The sequence below is a fragment of the Mandrillus leucophaeus genome, unplaced genomic scaffold (genome assembly GCF_000951045.1).
Source record: "Mandrillus leucophaeus isolate KB7577 unplaced genomic scaffold, Mleu.le_1.0 Scaffold140, whole genome shotgun sequence".
Classification (NCBI taxonomy): domain Eukaryota; kingdom Metazoa; phylum Chordata; class Mammalia; order Primates; family Cercopithecidae; genus Mandrillus; species Mandrillus leucophaeus.
Genome location: NW_012101366.1, coordinates 4452090 through 4469607, shown reverse-complemented (window position 1 = coordinate 4469607; position 17518 = coordinate 4452090). Strand labels below are relative to the sequence as shown.

The 17518-nt window shown below is 42.1% G+C and overlaps 1 protein-coding gene across 1 annotated transcript in view; it reads right to left on the bottom strand.

The window, feature by feature from the left end:
- The window catches only part of DNAH11 (dynein, axonemal, heavy chain 11), a 387500-nt gene extending 373579 nt beyond the window's left edge, over positions 1–13921 (bottom strand). Inside the window, exons 1-2 of the mRNA XM_011973963.1 lie at positions 13562–13921; positions 12014–12157 (exon numbers count right to left, since the gene is read on the bottom strand). Coding sequence (XP_011829353.1) covers positions 12014–12157; positions 13562–13921 — 504 coding nt within the window. The remainder of the gene's footprint in view (positions 1–12013; positions 12158–13561) is intronic.
- Positions 13922–17518: the final 3597 nt, after the last annotated feature.

Genomic DNA, 17518 nt, shown 5'->3' with positions numbered 1-17518 from the left:
TGCCCACATTGGCCTCCCAAAGTGGTAGGACTACAGGTGTGAGCCACTGCACCCGGCCATCCATGTTCTCACTTATATTAATAACTAGGAGCTAAACATTGAGTACACATGGACACGAAGAAAAGAACAACAGACGCTGTGGCCTTCTTGAAGGTGGAGGGTGGGAGGAGGGTGAAGACTAAAGAACTACCTATCAGATACTATGCTGATTACCTGGGTAACAAACTCTCTGTATACCAAACTCCCATGACACACAGTTTGCCCAGGTAACAAACCAGTACATGTAGCCCTTGAATCTAAGATAAAAATTGGAAAGAAAAAAAGAGTTTAGATTTGTTGGACTTAACATGCATTACCTACTGGGAGACTGTTTTCTAGATTAAATCACTGACATCAATAGCTTTTTCTAAAAGTCAAGCTGAAAGAAAATTAAAGTTATTCAACATTTCTAATGTACTGGGTACTGTTTCAGACTTCACTATTCTGAGAAAACATTTTAACCGGTCCATTTTTGAGGCATAATAAATCTAAGTACTGGCAGCCAGCCTGCAGATGTGACAAATTGCACAGCTCATGCACCTAGAAAGTCACAAAAAGTGAACAGAATGTAGAGAATGGGTCAGTCCCTAAAAGGGAAGAAAGTTTCATTGTTGGGAAATCGAAACTTAAGCGGCGAAAGGGACCAGGGTATAACCTTATAAGGGGGATAATGAAACTTAGGCAACGTCCGTGAGAATTGTAACCCCATAGTACTCAACTAACAAGGAACTGGGGGAAGAACTTGCATGATAGGAGATAAATTACCTGCTATAACTGCCCCAGGTGTGCCTGCCTACCAGACACCCAATCTTGCAAGACCACCATTAAAAGTCTTGCTTCCACTGTTCTTCGTGTCTCCAAGTCCACTCTTTGGGTTCAGAAGGGTAAATGTGTTTCTCACAAACTTGGGGGCTCGTCTGGGAACTCTGTGCCTGTGTAGAGTAGGACTCCAGCCAAGAGTGAAAACACGTCCCACACAATTTAAGTGGCCCGCTCTGTCCAGGCATCCTGGATCCCTGCAGAGGCCATAAACAAACCCAAGACTGTTATTCAGGAGGCAGTGGAGGCAACACAGGGAGAAAAGCAGGCACCACGGCAACCAGGCAACGTCATGCGCGAGGCAAGGGAGGAAAATTGAACTATAAGTACTGCCTTGGTGGTTGGGCATTTTCAGAAGTCAAGTGTGTGTGACTAAGATGTAACCTAGATATGAAGAAAGTGCGGAGTTCAAATCCCAATCCGTAGTTCTGTTCTCCCATGAGGGAAATGTCCACAGACAGGCAAAGCAATTGAGGTGTGCAAGAAACCTCCAGTAGTGGGGGGGCTGAGTACACAGGGAAAAGCTTGGACACAAAGACTGACCAAAAATGGGATACAGAAATTGTAGGCCTATGGGCCAAAGGAAAGAGGGAGCCAAAGAGACTCCCTCTGATATTCCCCCGGATAGTTCTTTGGGAAGAATGAGGATTGAAGGGACAACCCTTGAATCAGGGACAAAGAAAAGCAAAAAATGATAAAGTATTGCTGCTTATCGGGCCTAAAGACCCCATTTGTAAGCCTTTGGTCTTTTGGCCTAAGTTTGGCTCAGATAAAAATGGGGTATGCCAAGCTTTAATTCTCTATGTGAATGATAAAACCCCATCCTCACAAGAGGAGATGGGTTATACTCTCTGCTGGATCAAGGAATTAGGCACCATGTTCCCCTTCAAAGAAGAAGAAAAAAAGCCTAGTAAAAAGCTCCTGCCCAGTGAAAAGCCCTGGGACCCCCTATCATCCATATGCCTCCATGTGTCTCACAAAATAAGGGACAGGAAAATCAAGGGGCAGCAGGAGGGTTAGGAATAAAGACCTGCAGACTATGGCGGAGTCGAACCAACTGCTCCTTTAAATCCTTATCCAAATTTGAGAAAAGAATTAGAACAGTATAAGAGGAATATTGAGACTTCCCTATCCCTTCCACACAGCAGACATCTAGCATATTCCCTCTTAGGGAAGTTCCCATAGATAGGGAGAGATTGGCTTTGTAAATGCTCCTCTTACAAGTACTGAAGTTACAAATTTCAAGAAGGAAACGAAACCACTTCTAAAACATCCCCTGGGTTTAGCAAACCAGCTGAAATCAATTCCTAGAACCCAGCTTTTACCCCTGGGCTGAAATGATGTCTAGCACAAGTATCCTTTATCACAGGAAAAGAAAGGGGAATGATTAGGAGAGGGGCCATAACCATCTGGGAGAGGTAACAACCACGTGGACAAGAAGTCTTACCAGCTGAACAAAAATTTCCAAATGTCAATCGCAAACGAGATAATAATGATCTCAGAGGCCAGGTGTGTGGCTCATGCCTGTAATCCCAGCACGTTGGGAGGCCGAGGTGGGTGGATCACCTGAGGTCAGGGCCTCGAGACCAGCCTAGCCAACATGGCAAAACCTCATATCTACTAAAAAATACAAAAATTAGCCGGGCATGGTGGTACGCACCTGTAATCTCAGCTACCCAGGAGGCTGAGGCAGGAGAATCACTTAAACCTGGGAGGTGGAGGTTGCAGTGAGCCGAGATTGCACCACTGCACTCCAGCTTGGGCAACAGAGTGTGAGACTCCATCTCAAAAAAAAAAAAAAAAGAAAAAGAAACCCAGAGAACAGACACAAATGCAAAACCTCAGGGAACTAATTGTAAAAAAGATAAAAAAGTCCACCACTAGGACACAAAAGGTCTCAAAGGCATTGGAGATTCAACAAAAACCAAAAGAGGAAACTTCCTCTGCATTCCTGCAGAAGGTCAGAGACTAGATAAGAAAATACTCCAGATTAGATCCAGAGGACCCAGTAGGGCAAGGCCTTTTGAAAGTTTTAATATTCTTACTTTGTAGGAAAGAACTGGCCTAACATTAAAAAAAAAATTTACAAAGGATTAATGGATGGAATGAGAAACCATTTGAGAAATTACTAAGGGAGGCTCAGAAGGTCTTTGTAAGGAGAGAGGAAGAGAAGCATTAAAAAAAAGTGAAACTCATGGTTCCACTGTGGAAGACGTAGTCAAAAAAAAGGTTAGATCAAGATCCCCCTCGAAAGATACAAGGGGAATGATAGATTTCGACACAAAGAAAGAAGGGAAATACATGGAAAAGCTCCTAAGACTATGAGTGGATGTTACAAGTATGTAAAGCCAGGGCATTTTAAAAGAGAATGTCCTAAATGGAAAAAAGAAATGGGGATCCACCTCGTGACTGCTAATGAAGACTGGGTGAGAGTTTCTTCTGAGTAGGTCCCACCAGGAACCCTGAATAAATTTGAAGGTGGGACCCGAGAGAGAAGAAGTGACATTTTTGGTTGATACCGGTGTGGATCGCTCCTCCCCAATTCACCAACCAAGGGGTATAGAACTCTCTAAGGAAAAACTGATAGGATCGGGTAAAGGGGAGGGATTTCAGGTTCCGATATTCAAGAAAATGTTAATTAGATTCGGACCAAAACAAATTGGTCACTCTTATATGTTCCTAAAGCAGAAACTAACAGCCTGGGTCGAAACCTGATTGTGAGATTGGGTTTAGGATTACGAATAAAGGAAGGACAAATAAAAGTAATAATGGGCCTCCCAAAAGAGGAGGAGGAAAGAAAATTAATAACCTTGCGTGGGTTAGAAAAGGGAACGGGGAGGGTTAAAAACCACACCCTTACAAATTAAACTAAAACGACCAAGAGAAGTAGTTTGCAAAAAAAAAAAAAAAAAAAAAAAAAATCCCATTTATACTGAAGGGAGAAAATATCTCCAACCAACCGGTAATAAAGGGATTAATGAAAGATGGACTATTAAAATCCTGCATGTCACCCATACAATACTCCAATTGTCTCAGTCTAAAAACCTAATGGGTCGTTGAGATTGGTGCAAGTTCTAAAGGCTATGTATCAGACTGTCCAGACCCACCACCCTTTGGTGCCTACCCCCTACACCCTCCTCAGTAAGATATCCTATGAACACAAGTGGTTCAGTGCGGTGGATCTAAAAGATGTATTCTGGGCATGTCCTCAGACTTTAGGAGTAGAGAGACCTCTTTGCCTTTAAATAGGAAAATCCTATAACTGGGAGAAAATAATGGTACCGCTGGACTGTGCTGTCACAAGGTTTTTTTTTTTTTTTTTTTTTTTGAGATGGAGTCTCACTCTGTCACCCAGGTTGGAGTGCAGTGGTGCGATCTCGGCTCACTGCAAGCTCCGACTCCCAGGTTCATGCCATTCTCCTGCCTCAGCCTCCTGAGTAGCTGGGACTACAGGTGCCCGCCACCATCCCTGGCTAATTTTTTGTATTTTTTTTTAGTAGAGATGGGGTTTCACCGTTTTAGCCAGGATAGTCTCGATCTCCTGACCTCGTTATCCACCCGCCTCAGTCTCCCAAAGTGCTGGGATTACAGGCATGAGCCACTGTGCCTGGCCTGCTGCCACAAGGATTCATGGAAGCCCCAAATGTATTTGGTCAAATCTTAGAAAAGGTCCTGGAAAAATTCCAACCTTCCAGGGGAACCCAGTTGTCACAATACATAGAAAATCTTTTAATTTCTGGGGAGAAGAGGGCCAAGGTATCAGAAACCACCATAAGCCTACTTAATCTCCTAGACGAATGGGGATTGCGAGTCTCTAAGAACAAATTGCAGTTTGTAGAAAAAGAAGTTAAATATTTAGGACACCTAATTAGTAAAGGGAAGGGAAGACTAAACCTGGAAAGAATATCGGCAATAGTGGGTCTGCCTTTGCCTAAGACAAAGAGAGAACTCCAAAAATTTTTACGTTTAACTGGCTACTGTAGGTAATAAATTAACTGATATGCTCAAAAAAAGACTCTACCTCAAGTTACTAGAAGAGAAACCCAATCCCTTGCTATGGTCCCAAAGGAAATTCAGGCAGTAAAAAAGCTAAAGCAGGCCTTCATTACTGCCCTGGTCCTGGCCCTCCCATCTTTAGAGAAACCATTCCATCTGTTTGTAACAATGGACCAGGGCGTGGCCCCTGGGGTGCTCACTCAAACCTGGAGAGAGAAGAGGGAACCTGTTGCTTTTGTCTCCAAGCTTCTTGATCCTGTCTCTCGGGGGCAGCCCGAATGTGTGCAAGCAGTGCTGCCACAGCCCTGCTGCTAGGAGAGTGGAAAGTTAACATTTGGTGGGGCCCTAATAGTAAGCAACCCACACCAAGTCAGGAATATATTAAATCAAAAGCCGAGAGACAGTTTGAACACATTCTCAGACTCTAAAATATGAAGCCATAGCAGTTTAAAAAAAAAATGATTTGCTCATAACAAATATTTGCCTAAATCCAACTAGTTTCCTATGGAAAGGAGAGGAGAAAAAGAGAGACATCAGACCAGAACTGCTTAGATATCATAGAATACCAAACAAAAGTTAGACCAAACCTTAGGGAAGCTCCACTACAGGATGGGATAAGGCTGTTTGTGGATAGGTCATCCTGAGTGATAGATGGCAAGAGACATAATCGCCATGCTGTCATTGATGGGAATAAACACTCCTTGTGTGAGAAAGGTAGATTACCTAATGGGTGATCAGCCCAAACCTGTGAATTATATGGTCTTAACCAGGCCCTAAAGCTCCTTAAAGCCCAAGAAGGCACTGTATGTACTGATTCTAAATATGCCTGTGGGGTGGTACACACTTTTGGAAAAATCTGGACAAAGTAGGGCCTAATAAATAGCAGCGGAAAAGAATTGGTACATGGGGAATTGGTCAAACAGGTTTTAGAAAGCCTCCTGCTTCCAGCAGAGGTAACCATAGTACATGTAAATGGTCATCAGAAAGGGAACACCATAGAAGCTACAGGAAACAAGCTTGCACATGGCACTGCTGAGCAAGCCTCCCTGGAGGAAGAAATTAGAAGACTATTTAGCCTGATCCCAGACATCCCTAAGGTAGTATTAAGGCCCCAGTTTACCAGAGAGAAGAAGGAAGAATAAGACAGGATAGGGGTCAAACTGAAGACATCAAATGGGTACTTCTTGATGGGAGAGAAATAAGTAAACTCCATGAGAAAATTAATATCTTTATTACACAAAGGGAGTCTTTGGGGAGCCCAGGCTCTGTGTGATGCAACACTTAGGAATTATGGGTGTATAGGGATTTATATTCTCGCTAAGTATGTGGAAGTAGTGTAACTCGTCAAAAGACAAACAAAAAGGTGATTAGAAAATAGGCCATGGGAGAAAGACCTCCCAGACTAAGATTATTTGAAAGCATTCAAGTCCAAAGTAGAAAGACTAAAGAATTTACTGGTAATCATAAATCACCTTTCTAGCTGGGTGGAAGCCTTCCCCTTCCACAGTCACCACTGGGAATGAGGTCAAAATAATACTAAAACAGGTTGTACCTAGATTTGGCCTCATGGAAAATATTAATTCTGATAATGGGAGCCACTTTACCTCAAGGATGTTAAGGGGACTTATGGAAAGTTTTTGAATTAAATGGGATTATCACACCCCTTGGCATCTCCCTTCCTCTGGAAAGGTAGAAAGAATGAATCAAACTCTCACAAAGCATATCGCTAAACTAATCTTAAAAACTAAAATGCCTTGGACCAAATGTCTCCCAATAGCACTTCTTAGGATTAGAACAGCCCCAAGAAAAGACTTGGGATTGTCCCTCTACAAGTTATTATACGAGATCCTGTATTTGGGCACAGCTAGAGATCTCCCTACTATGGAAACCAAGGATCAATTCTTAAGAAATTATATACTGGCCCTATACTCCACCCTGGTATCCCTTAGGTTAAAAGGACTTCTGACTCAAACTTCGCCTCTTGAGTTCATGGCTCACCACTTCCAGCCTGGCAACTTGTTGCTGATCAAGACTTGGAAAGAAGACAAGCTCCACCTAAACTCGAAAGGTCCCTGTTAAGTGCTCCTGACCACTGAGCTGGCTGTGCAAACAGCTAAACTGGGGTGAACTCACTATACTCAAGTCAAGAGATTGGTTTAAAAAAAAAAAAATGGAAGGGAGAAAAAAAAAGATCAGTGGAAAGTGCACAGGTCACATAAGGAACCCTTAAAGTTAACTCTGAGAGAAACCTAAAAAGAAAACATGGGCTGGCCCCATTTTGGAAGTTAATATGGCTGGGATGGGCTACTATACAAAGAGCAGGTCAAAACCCTCCCTACCCAATCAGGTTGCTAATTAACGTAACCAAGACAGTAGCACCCCAGACTGTAAGATTTAATGCCTGCCAGGTTTTACCTTGTGGGAATGTGGAAAATCAGAAACAGCTCTCTCAGGTGGATAAATATCTTTGCCCTGAAACAAATACAGGTTACAGTAGAGTATCATCCTGCCCCAGCCGGGATAATATATGGTGGACTACCCAATTTCAGGGTTGGATAGTAAACATGGGGTGGGTAACTCCAACCTGGAGACCCTTAAAGAATAAATTACATCTGTCCAAGGGCTCCTCATCAAATAACTGCCAGAATTTAAAATGCAATCCTATAACTCATCACCGTTGATAGTCCAGCTGTTCTAAACCAAGAACCAAAAGTAACATCTCGGTTATATGGGTTGGGGCAAATATCACAGGGAAAAACCCCTACAGCAAACTAACACAAAACTCAACCTGCCATTTGCCTAGGACTACTCCAACATCAAACCCTAATAAACACTTTAGTTCACCAAATAATGACCCTAAAAGGGTAAAAATAAGGTAAAAGGTTTAAGGCAAATCTTAGAAATCGAGACAGGGTACAGAAATATGAATGCCTGGGTCAAATTTTCAGTACAAGCCCTCAACAAGAGTAGCTGTTATGCGTGTGCAGTAGAACAACTTCAGGCACAGGTGGTTGTTTCCTCTAGGATGGAATACCAATCTTAAAGAAATGCACCATGTGTTGGCTCTATACCAGGACAAGGATGCATGGGGAAATGAGACTTATAAAAGTCTGTCATTGGCCAGGCACGGTGGCTCACGCCTGTATTCCCAGCACTTTGGGAGGCCAAGGTGAGTGGATCACCTGAGGTCAAGACCAGCCTGGCCAACATGGTAAAACCCCGTCTCTACTAAAAATACAAAGAATTAGCCAGGCACAGTGGCGAGTGCCTGTAATCCCAGCTACTCAGGAGACTGAGGCAGGAGAATCGCTTGAACCCACAAGTCAGAGATTGCAGTGAGCCGAGATTGTGCCACTGCACTCCAGCCTGGGCAACAAGAGCAAAACTCTGTTTCAAAAAGAAAAAAAGTCTGCCATTGCTCTTTCCCGCATTGCGGAGGTCAGATCCCAGAGCAATTCCCTCATTCTCCACAGGCAATATGATCCACTCCTCTTGCCTCTCTAGGCAGGGGGCAAAATTCAATAAGCCCATGGGAGAACTCTCAATTGCACCCACTTCCTAAATATCACAAGTGAGTCAAGCAATGGCAATTACCCAGGTATCCATATGCCCCAGGCTAATGTCTGGTGGTATTGTGGGAAAAGGAACCTCTGTAAACTCTTACCCTCCAGTTGGATCAGGACTTGTACTTTAGACCAATTGCCTTCACTCTGGCATTTCCTAAGATACCCAAAAATACACATGGCCACTAAAACTGGAGATATTTGACAAATTCTTTTAATCCCAATATATATGTTAACTCAGTAGGAGTCCTTAGGGGGGTGCCTAATACATTTAAGGCCCAAAACCAAAGGGATCTGGGTTTAAGTTAGCACTCTTTCGGTGGTCAACTATTAATAAAAATATGGATTAAATTAACTATATCTATTATATTCAACAAAAATTCATCAATTATACTCAGGACGCCCTCAAAGGGGTAGCTAGCCAGTTAAATGCCACCAGCCAAATAGCCTGAGAAAACAGTCTTGCACTCGACATGATACCAGCAGAAAAAGGGGGTATATGTGTTATGCTGGGTGGGAAGTGTTGTATTTTCATTCCCAAGAATACCGTCCCAGATGGCACCATCACAAAAGCTTTACAAGAACAACCCTAGCCAACAAACTAGCAAAAAATGCTGAAATTAATAACCCATTAATGTGTTGGGTAGAAGGTTGTTTTAAAATATGAAAAGGTATAATAGGTTCAATTCCTACATCTCTCATAAATGGGGCAGGAGTTTTAACAGCAGTAGGATGTTGTATTCCCCCTGTGTAAGGGGACTAGCACAAAAATTAAAAGAGCTATTAATAAACAAATGTGCATAACTTACTAGCAAAATAACCTGTACTATTAGAAACCAAATTAAACTCACTCTCCTAAAAAAAAAAAAAAAAAAAAAAGTAAACAACTTCTAGAATGATTCAAGAACCAAAAGGGTTTGGACAAAAATAAAGCCAAAGAAAGTAAATAGAAAAGAGGAGGGAAATTGTGAGAAAACATTTTAAATGGTCCATTTTCAAGCCATGATAAATCTAAGTACTGGCAGCCAGCCTGTGGATATGACAAACCTATGGCTCATGCACCTAGAAAGTTATAATAAGTGAACAGAATGTAGAAGAGGAGTCAGTCCATAAAAGGGAAGAAAGTTTCATTACTGGGAAATCAAAATATAAGCGAGGAAGGGGGCCAGGGTATAAACTTACAAGGGGCATAATGAAACTTACGCAATGTCCAGGAAGATTGTAACCCCATAGTAATCAACCAGTGAGGAACTGGGAGAGGGACTTATGTGCTAGGAGATAAATTACTTGCTGTAACTGCCCCGGGTGTGCCCGCCTACCAAACACCCCATCTTGCAAGACCGCCATTAAAAGTCTTGCTTCTGCTGTTCTGTGTGTCTCCGAGTCCATCCTTTGGGTTTGGAAGGATAAATGTGTTTCTCACATTATTCTATGACAAAGCCAACTTCTTTTAAAACTTAATGTTTGTATCATGAGCTGTAGATAAAACACTAGGAAACTCTGAGCCACATGCTCTGGAAAGCAATTAGTAACTCAAACAGCTAAAGTATCTCTAGAAATATGATTTAAAGCAAATAGACCTGGGATGTACTTATTAATTACAATAAATTTTATCAAATATATACAAAGTAAGTCAATTAATTTGAGGTTTTGTCTTATTTTAGGTATAAGTTCGTGTAGTTTTTGCATTTGTAAGAAAAATAAACTTTCTCTATGAACCAAAGTAAGGTTCACCAAGCACATATACACCTGTAGATAAAGGAGCAAATGTGCCTTTGCTGTGGATCTCTTTACTTACCTTCTGTTTCTTTTTTTAAACTGTGGGGTTTCCCTTTATGACCGTTCTTAAACCATTCAATACAATTACTGAGGAAACACTTTCAAAATACAGGAGCCTGGGCCCCTCTAGATTTTTTAAATTGGAATTTCCAAGGATGGGGCCCAGATATTGACTGAGAAGAACCAAATGATCTTCCCTTTAGGCTTTGGTAAGCATTCACAATTATTGTTTCTTTTGAAATGTGGGCCAGCGTGATACATAAAGAAATAACCACATGACATTTTAAATACTTTTGCTAAGTATAATTATATAATACAATCTGGTGACAAATAACAACATATGGAAACAAATCATAATGTTGAGGGGCAGGCATACCTTTTTCAGAATGTTATGCAGATCCTGGTACTGAGACAAAGAGAAGAGAAATTTGGAAAAGGCTTGTATCTTCTGTTGCCAGACACAGCAGAGCAAGAATCTCATAATGTAACCCTGCCCCTCCAAGTTCCAGTTGATAGTGGTCTAGATTCACATAATGAACCGAAGTCATCAGATTCATTCAGTTCAATTAAAATCTGAGCACTTGCTGCATACCAAAAATTGTTCCTGGCACTGAAGTTAAAAGACTGTCTTCCTAGCACCTCCCTGAAATCAGTTAAAGTCAATTAAATTCAACAGGAGCAAAGGGAAACCCAGGCAGGGTACAGAAGTTAGGGGTGAGAGACTTTGGTTAGTCCAGCAGGAAAACACCTCCCTTGAAAAAGACAGAAGACACTCAAAAAGTAGAAGAGGTGTGATCATGAGAGACTGCTAAATAACTAGTAATAAATATGTCAGCAATTTTTCCTACCTTAAATATCGGCCTTGGCAGGACTACACTGATTAAAGAGGTCTGATTTAGAAATTGGCCTGGTAGACAGATATCTAACCAGGCAGTTCCCAAAGCTCACTGTACGTTAGAATCACCTGGGGATCTTAAACAACTGCTGCCACCTGGCTCCCATTCAGGACGTTCTAAATTAATTGGTGAGGGGTGACCGAGGCATGATGTTAAAAGCTCCCCCAGGTGATTCTAATGTTCAGCAAAGTTTGAGAGCCGAGGTTCTAGTTCCATGGAACCTGGTTATTCGGTAGTTGCTCTTCCAAGCTAGTCCATGAACAAACAGCATCAGCATCAGGTTAGAAATGCAGAACCTCGGGCTCCACTCTAGACTGAATGAACCAGCCTCTTTCACAAAATCCCCAGGCAGTTCTTACGCACATTCAAGTGTCAGTAACATTGGTTGAAGAGTATTTCTCTAATTTAAGAAGAGAAAAAGAAATTTTAAGAACCATTTCTAACACTTTCATCACCTTTTCCCATTATCTGCCATGAGTGAAACTTAAGTCTTTAACTGTTAGTTTCTAACAAGTATAAAAAAGAACTGATAATACTCGTTTTCAAAGTATAAATTTGTCTCTACTCTGAATGTGAAGTTTAAAACCTACTGCTAAGGTGCAAGAGCCTATTCAAGTTGCTTTTTATTTGCTTCTATTATCTTGGAAAAAAGAAAGGGAGAGAATGATCCCTGCAACTGCTGCCCATTGAATATTAGCATCTGTAAGCATGAGCTCCTTTCAGGAACAGTGTAGATGTTATGACTCCATTCACCTGGCTAGAGACTCCTGGCTTCTACAAGCTTTCCCCGCCCCCACAATCCCCTTCTCTTCCCCTCCCCATCCTAGCTCTTCTTTTAATTATAAGAGTTGTCCTGAATAATTCCAAATGTCACGGAGATAAGTGAAAGCTTTAAATATTAAAGACAGACCAGTACAGTACCTCATCAAGGAAAGCAGATACATGTCCAAGAGACAATGCAGGTAACCCTCCAAATAAAACCACTTGAGAAAAGTCATTCACTCCAATGCTTTCAGTAATCTTCTTGGAAATAAAAACAAGTTTATGGTTTGCATCTCTTGGAATCTAAAACAAGAGCAGGATAATTAGTTCTAGTTCACCATGTTGTGTTCTTGTTAACGAGCAGGATTTACTATATCCAACTTGTAGCTGTATTGCTAGCAGAAGAAACAAAACCTGGTGTCTTGCCTGCTCTATGAACAAGGTCCTTCTACCGCTCTTCCCTATTATGCAGAGTATACAGTTTTCTTCGTTCTTTTATAATGCTAATTTCACAGCATTACTGGTGTGGAAATATCACCTTTTTAAAGGCATGTCAGTTATACCAGATCATTATATATTTAAAAAAAAATCCTATAACTAAAAACAAATAAGGAGCATGTAGGCATGTAGAATGTTTCAATCCTAATGGGTTTTTATAATCTTCTCTGGTTTGGAAATAAGCCAAACTGAGATAAAGACAAGGCACAAGAGGTTAATTTGTATTTCTATCAAAGAACAGAAATGTATAACCAAAACATGCTAACATTTCCACAACTACTGAGTCATTTTATTGAACGTTATAATAACTATTTAACTTAGGTAATACTAGAGTTAAGTGTTCTATCGTGTTATCTACTGACAAACTTATTTTTTAAAAAATTACAATTAGGAGAGTACTAAAACAAAAGAATTCAAAATTCACAATACCCTAAGGCAGCCTTCCTGTTTCTCTTATCTGAGATCCTATTTCCCAACTATTATAATGACCACAGCTAGTGATAAAAACGATATAACATGTTAAACTGAGCACGGCGCTATTTAAAAATTGTGAATCTTGCTCCTAACTCATCATACTTGAAAAATACTAAATACAAGTGCTGTACGTTAGATGATACGTTAACCTTTTAGTGGACAAGTAATCTAAATTCAAGAAGAAAAAGAGAGGAAGGAAGGAGGGAACTGCTCCCCCTAAATGGTCAGTAAACACCCATGTGTGCGAAGACTGCATGGGCATTCCTTAAGGACTCAATGTTTTTGCCTGGGGTGAAGCGTGGTTGGCACGTAGTCAAAATACGTGACAAGTTACATGCGCTCTGCCAAACACCACCTTTTTTAAAGGATGTGACTTCAGGGAGACCCAAGAGCAATTGAAAGGCAAGTTTTTGGCACAGAAAGCCCACCTTGCGCCTAACACCCAAGCAGCTAAAGAAAGCGCTGGTTTTCTTGCATTACTCTGGTCGAACAGGCTCAACGGGGGATTCTCCATCAGATACAAACAGCTGACCTAGGAAACTAACCTGAAGCTGCTGAACTGCAGAGTGGGTGCACGTGGGGAGCAGTTCTGCGGGCCTCAGGATGGGGACTTCAAGCCAAGTTTGTCAAAGTGCCCGAGTGAGCGCCCCGCGGGAATGCAAAGGGGCCCGACTGGGCTGTCTCCCCTGGGTAGTTTTGTTGGGTGGGCAGGTCCCCTTGTCCGTCGTCTCTTACCTCCTGGGAAGCCGCAAGGCGCCCCGCGGCGGCGACGCTGAACACAAGGCAAGCCGGGCTAGTGCTTTCCAGAAACTCCCCAAGAATCTGCCGGTTGTCCTCACTTTCCAAATACTGGCTCCATTTCTCCTCCGTGAACCCCAGCATCATCTCCAGGCGGCCGCCGAGGAAGCGCACCCGCGCGTCTTGGGCGAAACTCCGCGCTCTCCTGGCCGCCGCCTCCTCCTCGTTCTCCTCCTCCTCCTCTTCCTCCTCGAGCTCCACAGCGCCCACTGCCTCCAGGCCGGCCCCCGACGTTAGGCGAAGGGTCGGAGCTTCTCGGAAGTCTCGCGCCTCCCGGGCTACCACCGGGGCTGCCATTGGGCAACCGTCCGAGGGAACGCGGGGCCGGCTGGCTCCTCACCCGAGACTCTGGGCCAGCCCGAAGTGAGCGAGGACACCTCGGGAGGCGCCCACCCTCCTCCGCGGTTGCCGCGAGCGCAGATCCTAGTCTCCCACCTGCTGCTACTTAGCCGCGCCACTTGCGCACAGCCGTAGCTTGGCAGGCCGAGGAGAAGGCCTGGGACAAGCAGCGCGTCCCGTTTCCCGGGGGACCGTGTCCCCGCCCCAGCCCGCTGGGGGCGGAGTGAGCGCACCGCGCCACTGTCCAGTGGACGCCAAGGCCAAGGCCGAGGGGAGCGGCCCTCGGGCTCTAGGTCCCGAACCTGGCAGAGAAGACGCGTGTCCGGGTCGGTCTGAGCTCCCCCGTGCACTAGCTCCACTGCCCTCAGGCTCCTTCGCCTACTGGACACTTGATGGGGATCCCAGCATTGGTTAAGTGCTCTGGATGAAGCAATGCTCTCTTGTGCCGAGCTCCGTGCTATATCTCTTACCTTGACCGTAGAATAATCCGTAGAAAGCCAGGTCTCTGACTAGTCAGTCTTTGTTTTATGGGCAAGGGACTAAGTTACAAAAATAAGTAACAGAGAAGTTTCGGGGCTCAAGTTGAAGGCTATTATTCACCTTTCCCAAGGTGTCCAAATATTACCAGAAAAGAGCCAGTCCTGCAATTTAACTTTCCTAGTTGTGGGAATCCAAGATCTAAGTACTCAAAGTCCTCCTGATTCCCATCCTCAACCTGACACTTACTGGAATGTCCATACACCCAGTAAGAGAACTCACAGTGCCCTTTCGTGATCTCCAAAACGTTCCGAAAATCTATAGATTTATCATTTAATTCAAGAGTAAAAAGGTCAAAGAGGAAAAGCTTCAAATTAAAAACAGTTTCATGATACTGAACTAGGATTTCATTGTGGTCCATTAGTGGCTTTTGTTGAGACTAATATGGAAATTCTAGTTATTAAAGTAACCAGAATTTTGAGGAGGAGTCCTCACACTGAACTTTTAAGTCTCCTTTGTTAATTGTTTATTTCAAACTAAAGTCTTCAGCCCCCACCTCTTCGATGGGGGCTACTGAAGGACCGTTGCCCACAATAGTCCATTTAATACCTGAATGTTGATAAACATTTCCAGAAGATGGGGCTTCAAAATTTTTTTTTCTTTTCAGGATATTAACTGCCCTTGAAAACCATCTATACATTTCCAGTTATATGATCAGAATCTTGAAATAACACAGGCCCTTGGAAAACTTTGATAATGACTTCTAGCCTGTCAGGGCTGCTTTATATCATCCATATTAGTCTTTGGGGCTCCCAGTTGCTGGTATACAAGGCTAGCAATCACCAGTTCCTTCTCTCCCCTCTTATATTCCAGCTTCACATCCCTGTACCTTAGAAAACCAGGAATTCTGTAAATAATAGTTGAATTAAATTGAAAGTAAATAACCACTTTCAAATCTAGCAGGAAAATTGTTTAAATAATGCTAACTTTAAAGTGCAATTTCCAAAAAGTTAAATATGTAACTCGAAATACAGGATGAAGACATGTCAACGATTTATTTAACTCATAAATGAGGAAAGCAACAAAATGATGTGAGTTCCAAAGACAGTTAGAGAAAGAAATTTAGCAGCATTGGAGAAAGATAGGGTGAGTCAGATTGCTAGGTTCAATACAATACCATTAATGCCATACAGGGCAAAATAATCCTTTGTTTTTTGAAAAATAATTTGTTTTTCTGAAATAAATTACATCTGTAATGAACAAAAATCTGTAAATAAAAACATAACTTCACAGAGTTTGAGCCTTTGATCAATAGTAGTTAATGAGTCCAAAAAAGATACTTTTCCCTAAATAATTAATAATCCTTTCATTGGCCAGTGAAGCAGTGTTTCAATGTGACAATGAATGAATATGCCTTTACCTTTTTCCCAAGTTTTATATATTTTCTCTCAATAATAATAGCTAACATTGATCAAATACCAACTATGTGCCATGTACTGTGCTGAGTTCTTTCATTTGTCTAACAAATCTTTACTGAATGCCTACTAAGTGACAAGCACTGTTCTAGGTGTTGAGAAATATAACAGAAAACAAAACCGATTAAGTTTCTACCCTCATATTGGTGATACAGGCTAGATTCTACTGGATAGAGAGGAGCTATACCAACTGAATTTGCATTCCATTTCTATTTTCTGGGTGCCTGAATTTCCTCACCTGAAATAGGAAAAATAAAATAGTAGATGAGATTAGTTTTTAGCAAATATCTCTCCCCCAACCCCACCTTCGTGGAAAGAGTATGCTTATATCTTTTTGTGCTATTAAAATTGTGGCTGGTCATGTGACTTGCTTTGGTCCATAGGATATTGGCAGACATAACAAACAAAAAGCATCACTTCTTTTGGCTAAGATCAAGTGTAGTAGCAAACAGAGGCTTGGAATGTCTTTGCATGGTGAGGCTTGCCTTCTTGTGCCTCTGCCACTGTCTTGAGAAGAACATCCCTAGTTAGCTTGCTAATGCAAGGAACCAGCCTGGACCCGACTTTTGTAGCTCAGAGGCAAGTCCAGCGAGGGCTAGTCTTGATCAGTCTACCCTCGGTCAGCCCACAGATGCATGTAAATAATGAGTGATTATTGTTTTAAGCTACATAGTTGTGGTGAGGTTTGTTATGTAGTGATAGTATGGTACATAGTTGTGGTGAGGTTTGTTATGTAGTGATAGTATGGTACATAGTTGTGGTGAGGTTTGTTATGTAGTGGTAGTATGGTAATAGTAAATGATATACCACATAGAGTTGTTGTGAGAAATAATTCAGCTTAAATAGGTTAAAAGCACAAACACTTAGGCCATGCCTGGCACATTTATTATTAGTTGTGGAGGGAAAATATGAGAAACTAGGCAAGCAAAGATATAATATGTTTATTATGTCACATGTGAAAGGAAATTAAATTTTGGGACTCTAAACTCATTTAGCCAATGGGAAAAGTCAAGCTGGGAACTGGGTCATGCAAACCTGCCTCCCCCTTTTGGTTCCTAAATAAGATGGCTACAAGATGAAAGGCTACATGCCTCCTCCATACTTTGCCCACAGGCAAATTATTGGTGAGCTGTTAAAACTTCACCATGGTAATGCAAATTGATAGCTTGTCTTTCCAGGTGCAATCACCCACCAGACACAAATGAGTATCTGATTGTTCCCCTACCCCATTTTGTTATCTTATGTAAAATGCGATTCCTCACATTCTTCCTCTGCCCCCTTTTGTTTATGTGAAAACTGTGTGCTTCTCAATATCCTCCCCTTTCCCCATTAAATTTGGAGCCCTCAAATTTATCTTTGGAGAAAAGCATAGACTTGTCTCCCAGCGTGTCTTTAACTTTGGCAAACAAATCTCCTAAAATGATTGAGACTTGTCTCGTCATTTTCCTTGATTGACACAAATGATAAATTCTAAGAAAAAAAGCAACAGACTGTAAAAGGTTGGGTATGGAGAGCATGTTAATTACCATCAGTGTTTAAGGAAGGGCTTACTTTTGAGCAGAATTCTGAGAGTGAGCCATGGGTTTTGGAAGAACATTTCAGG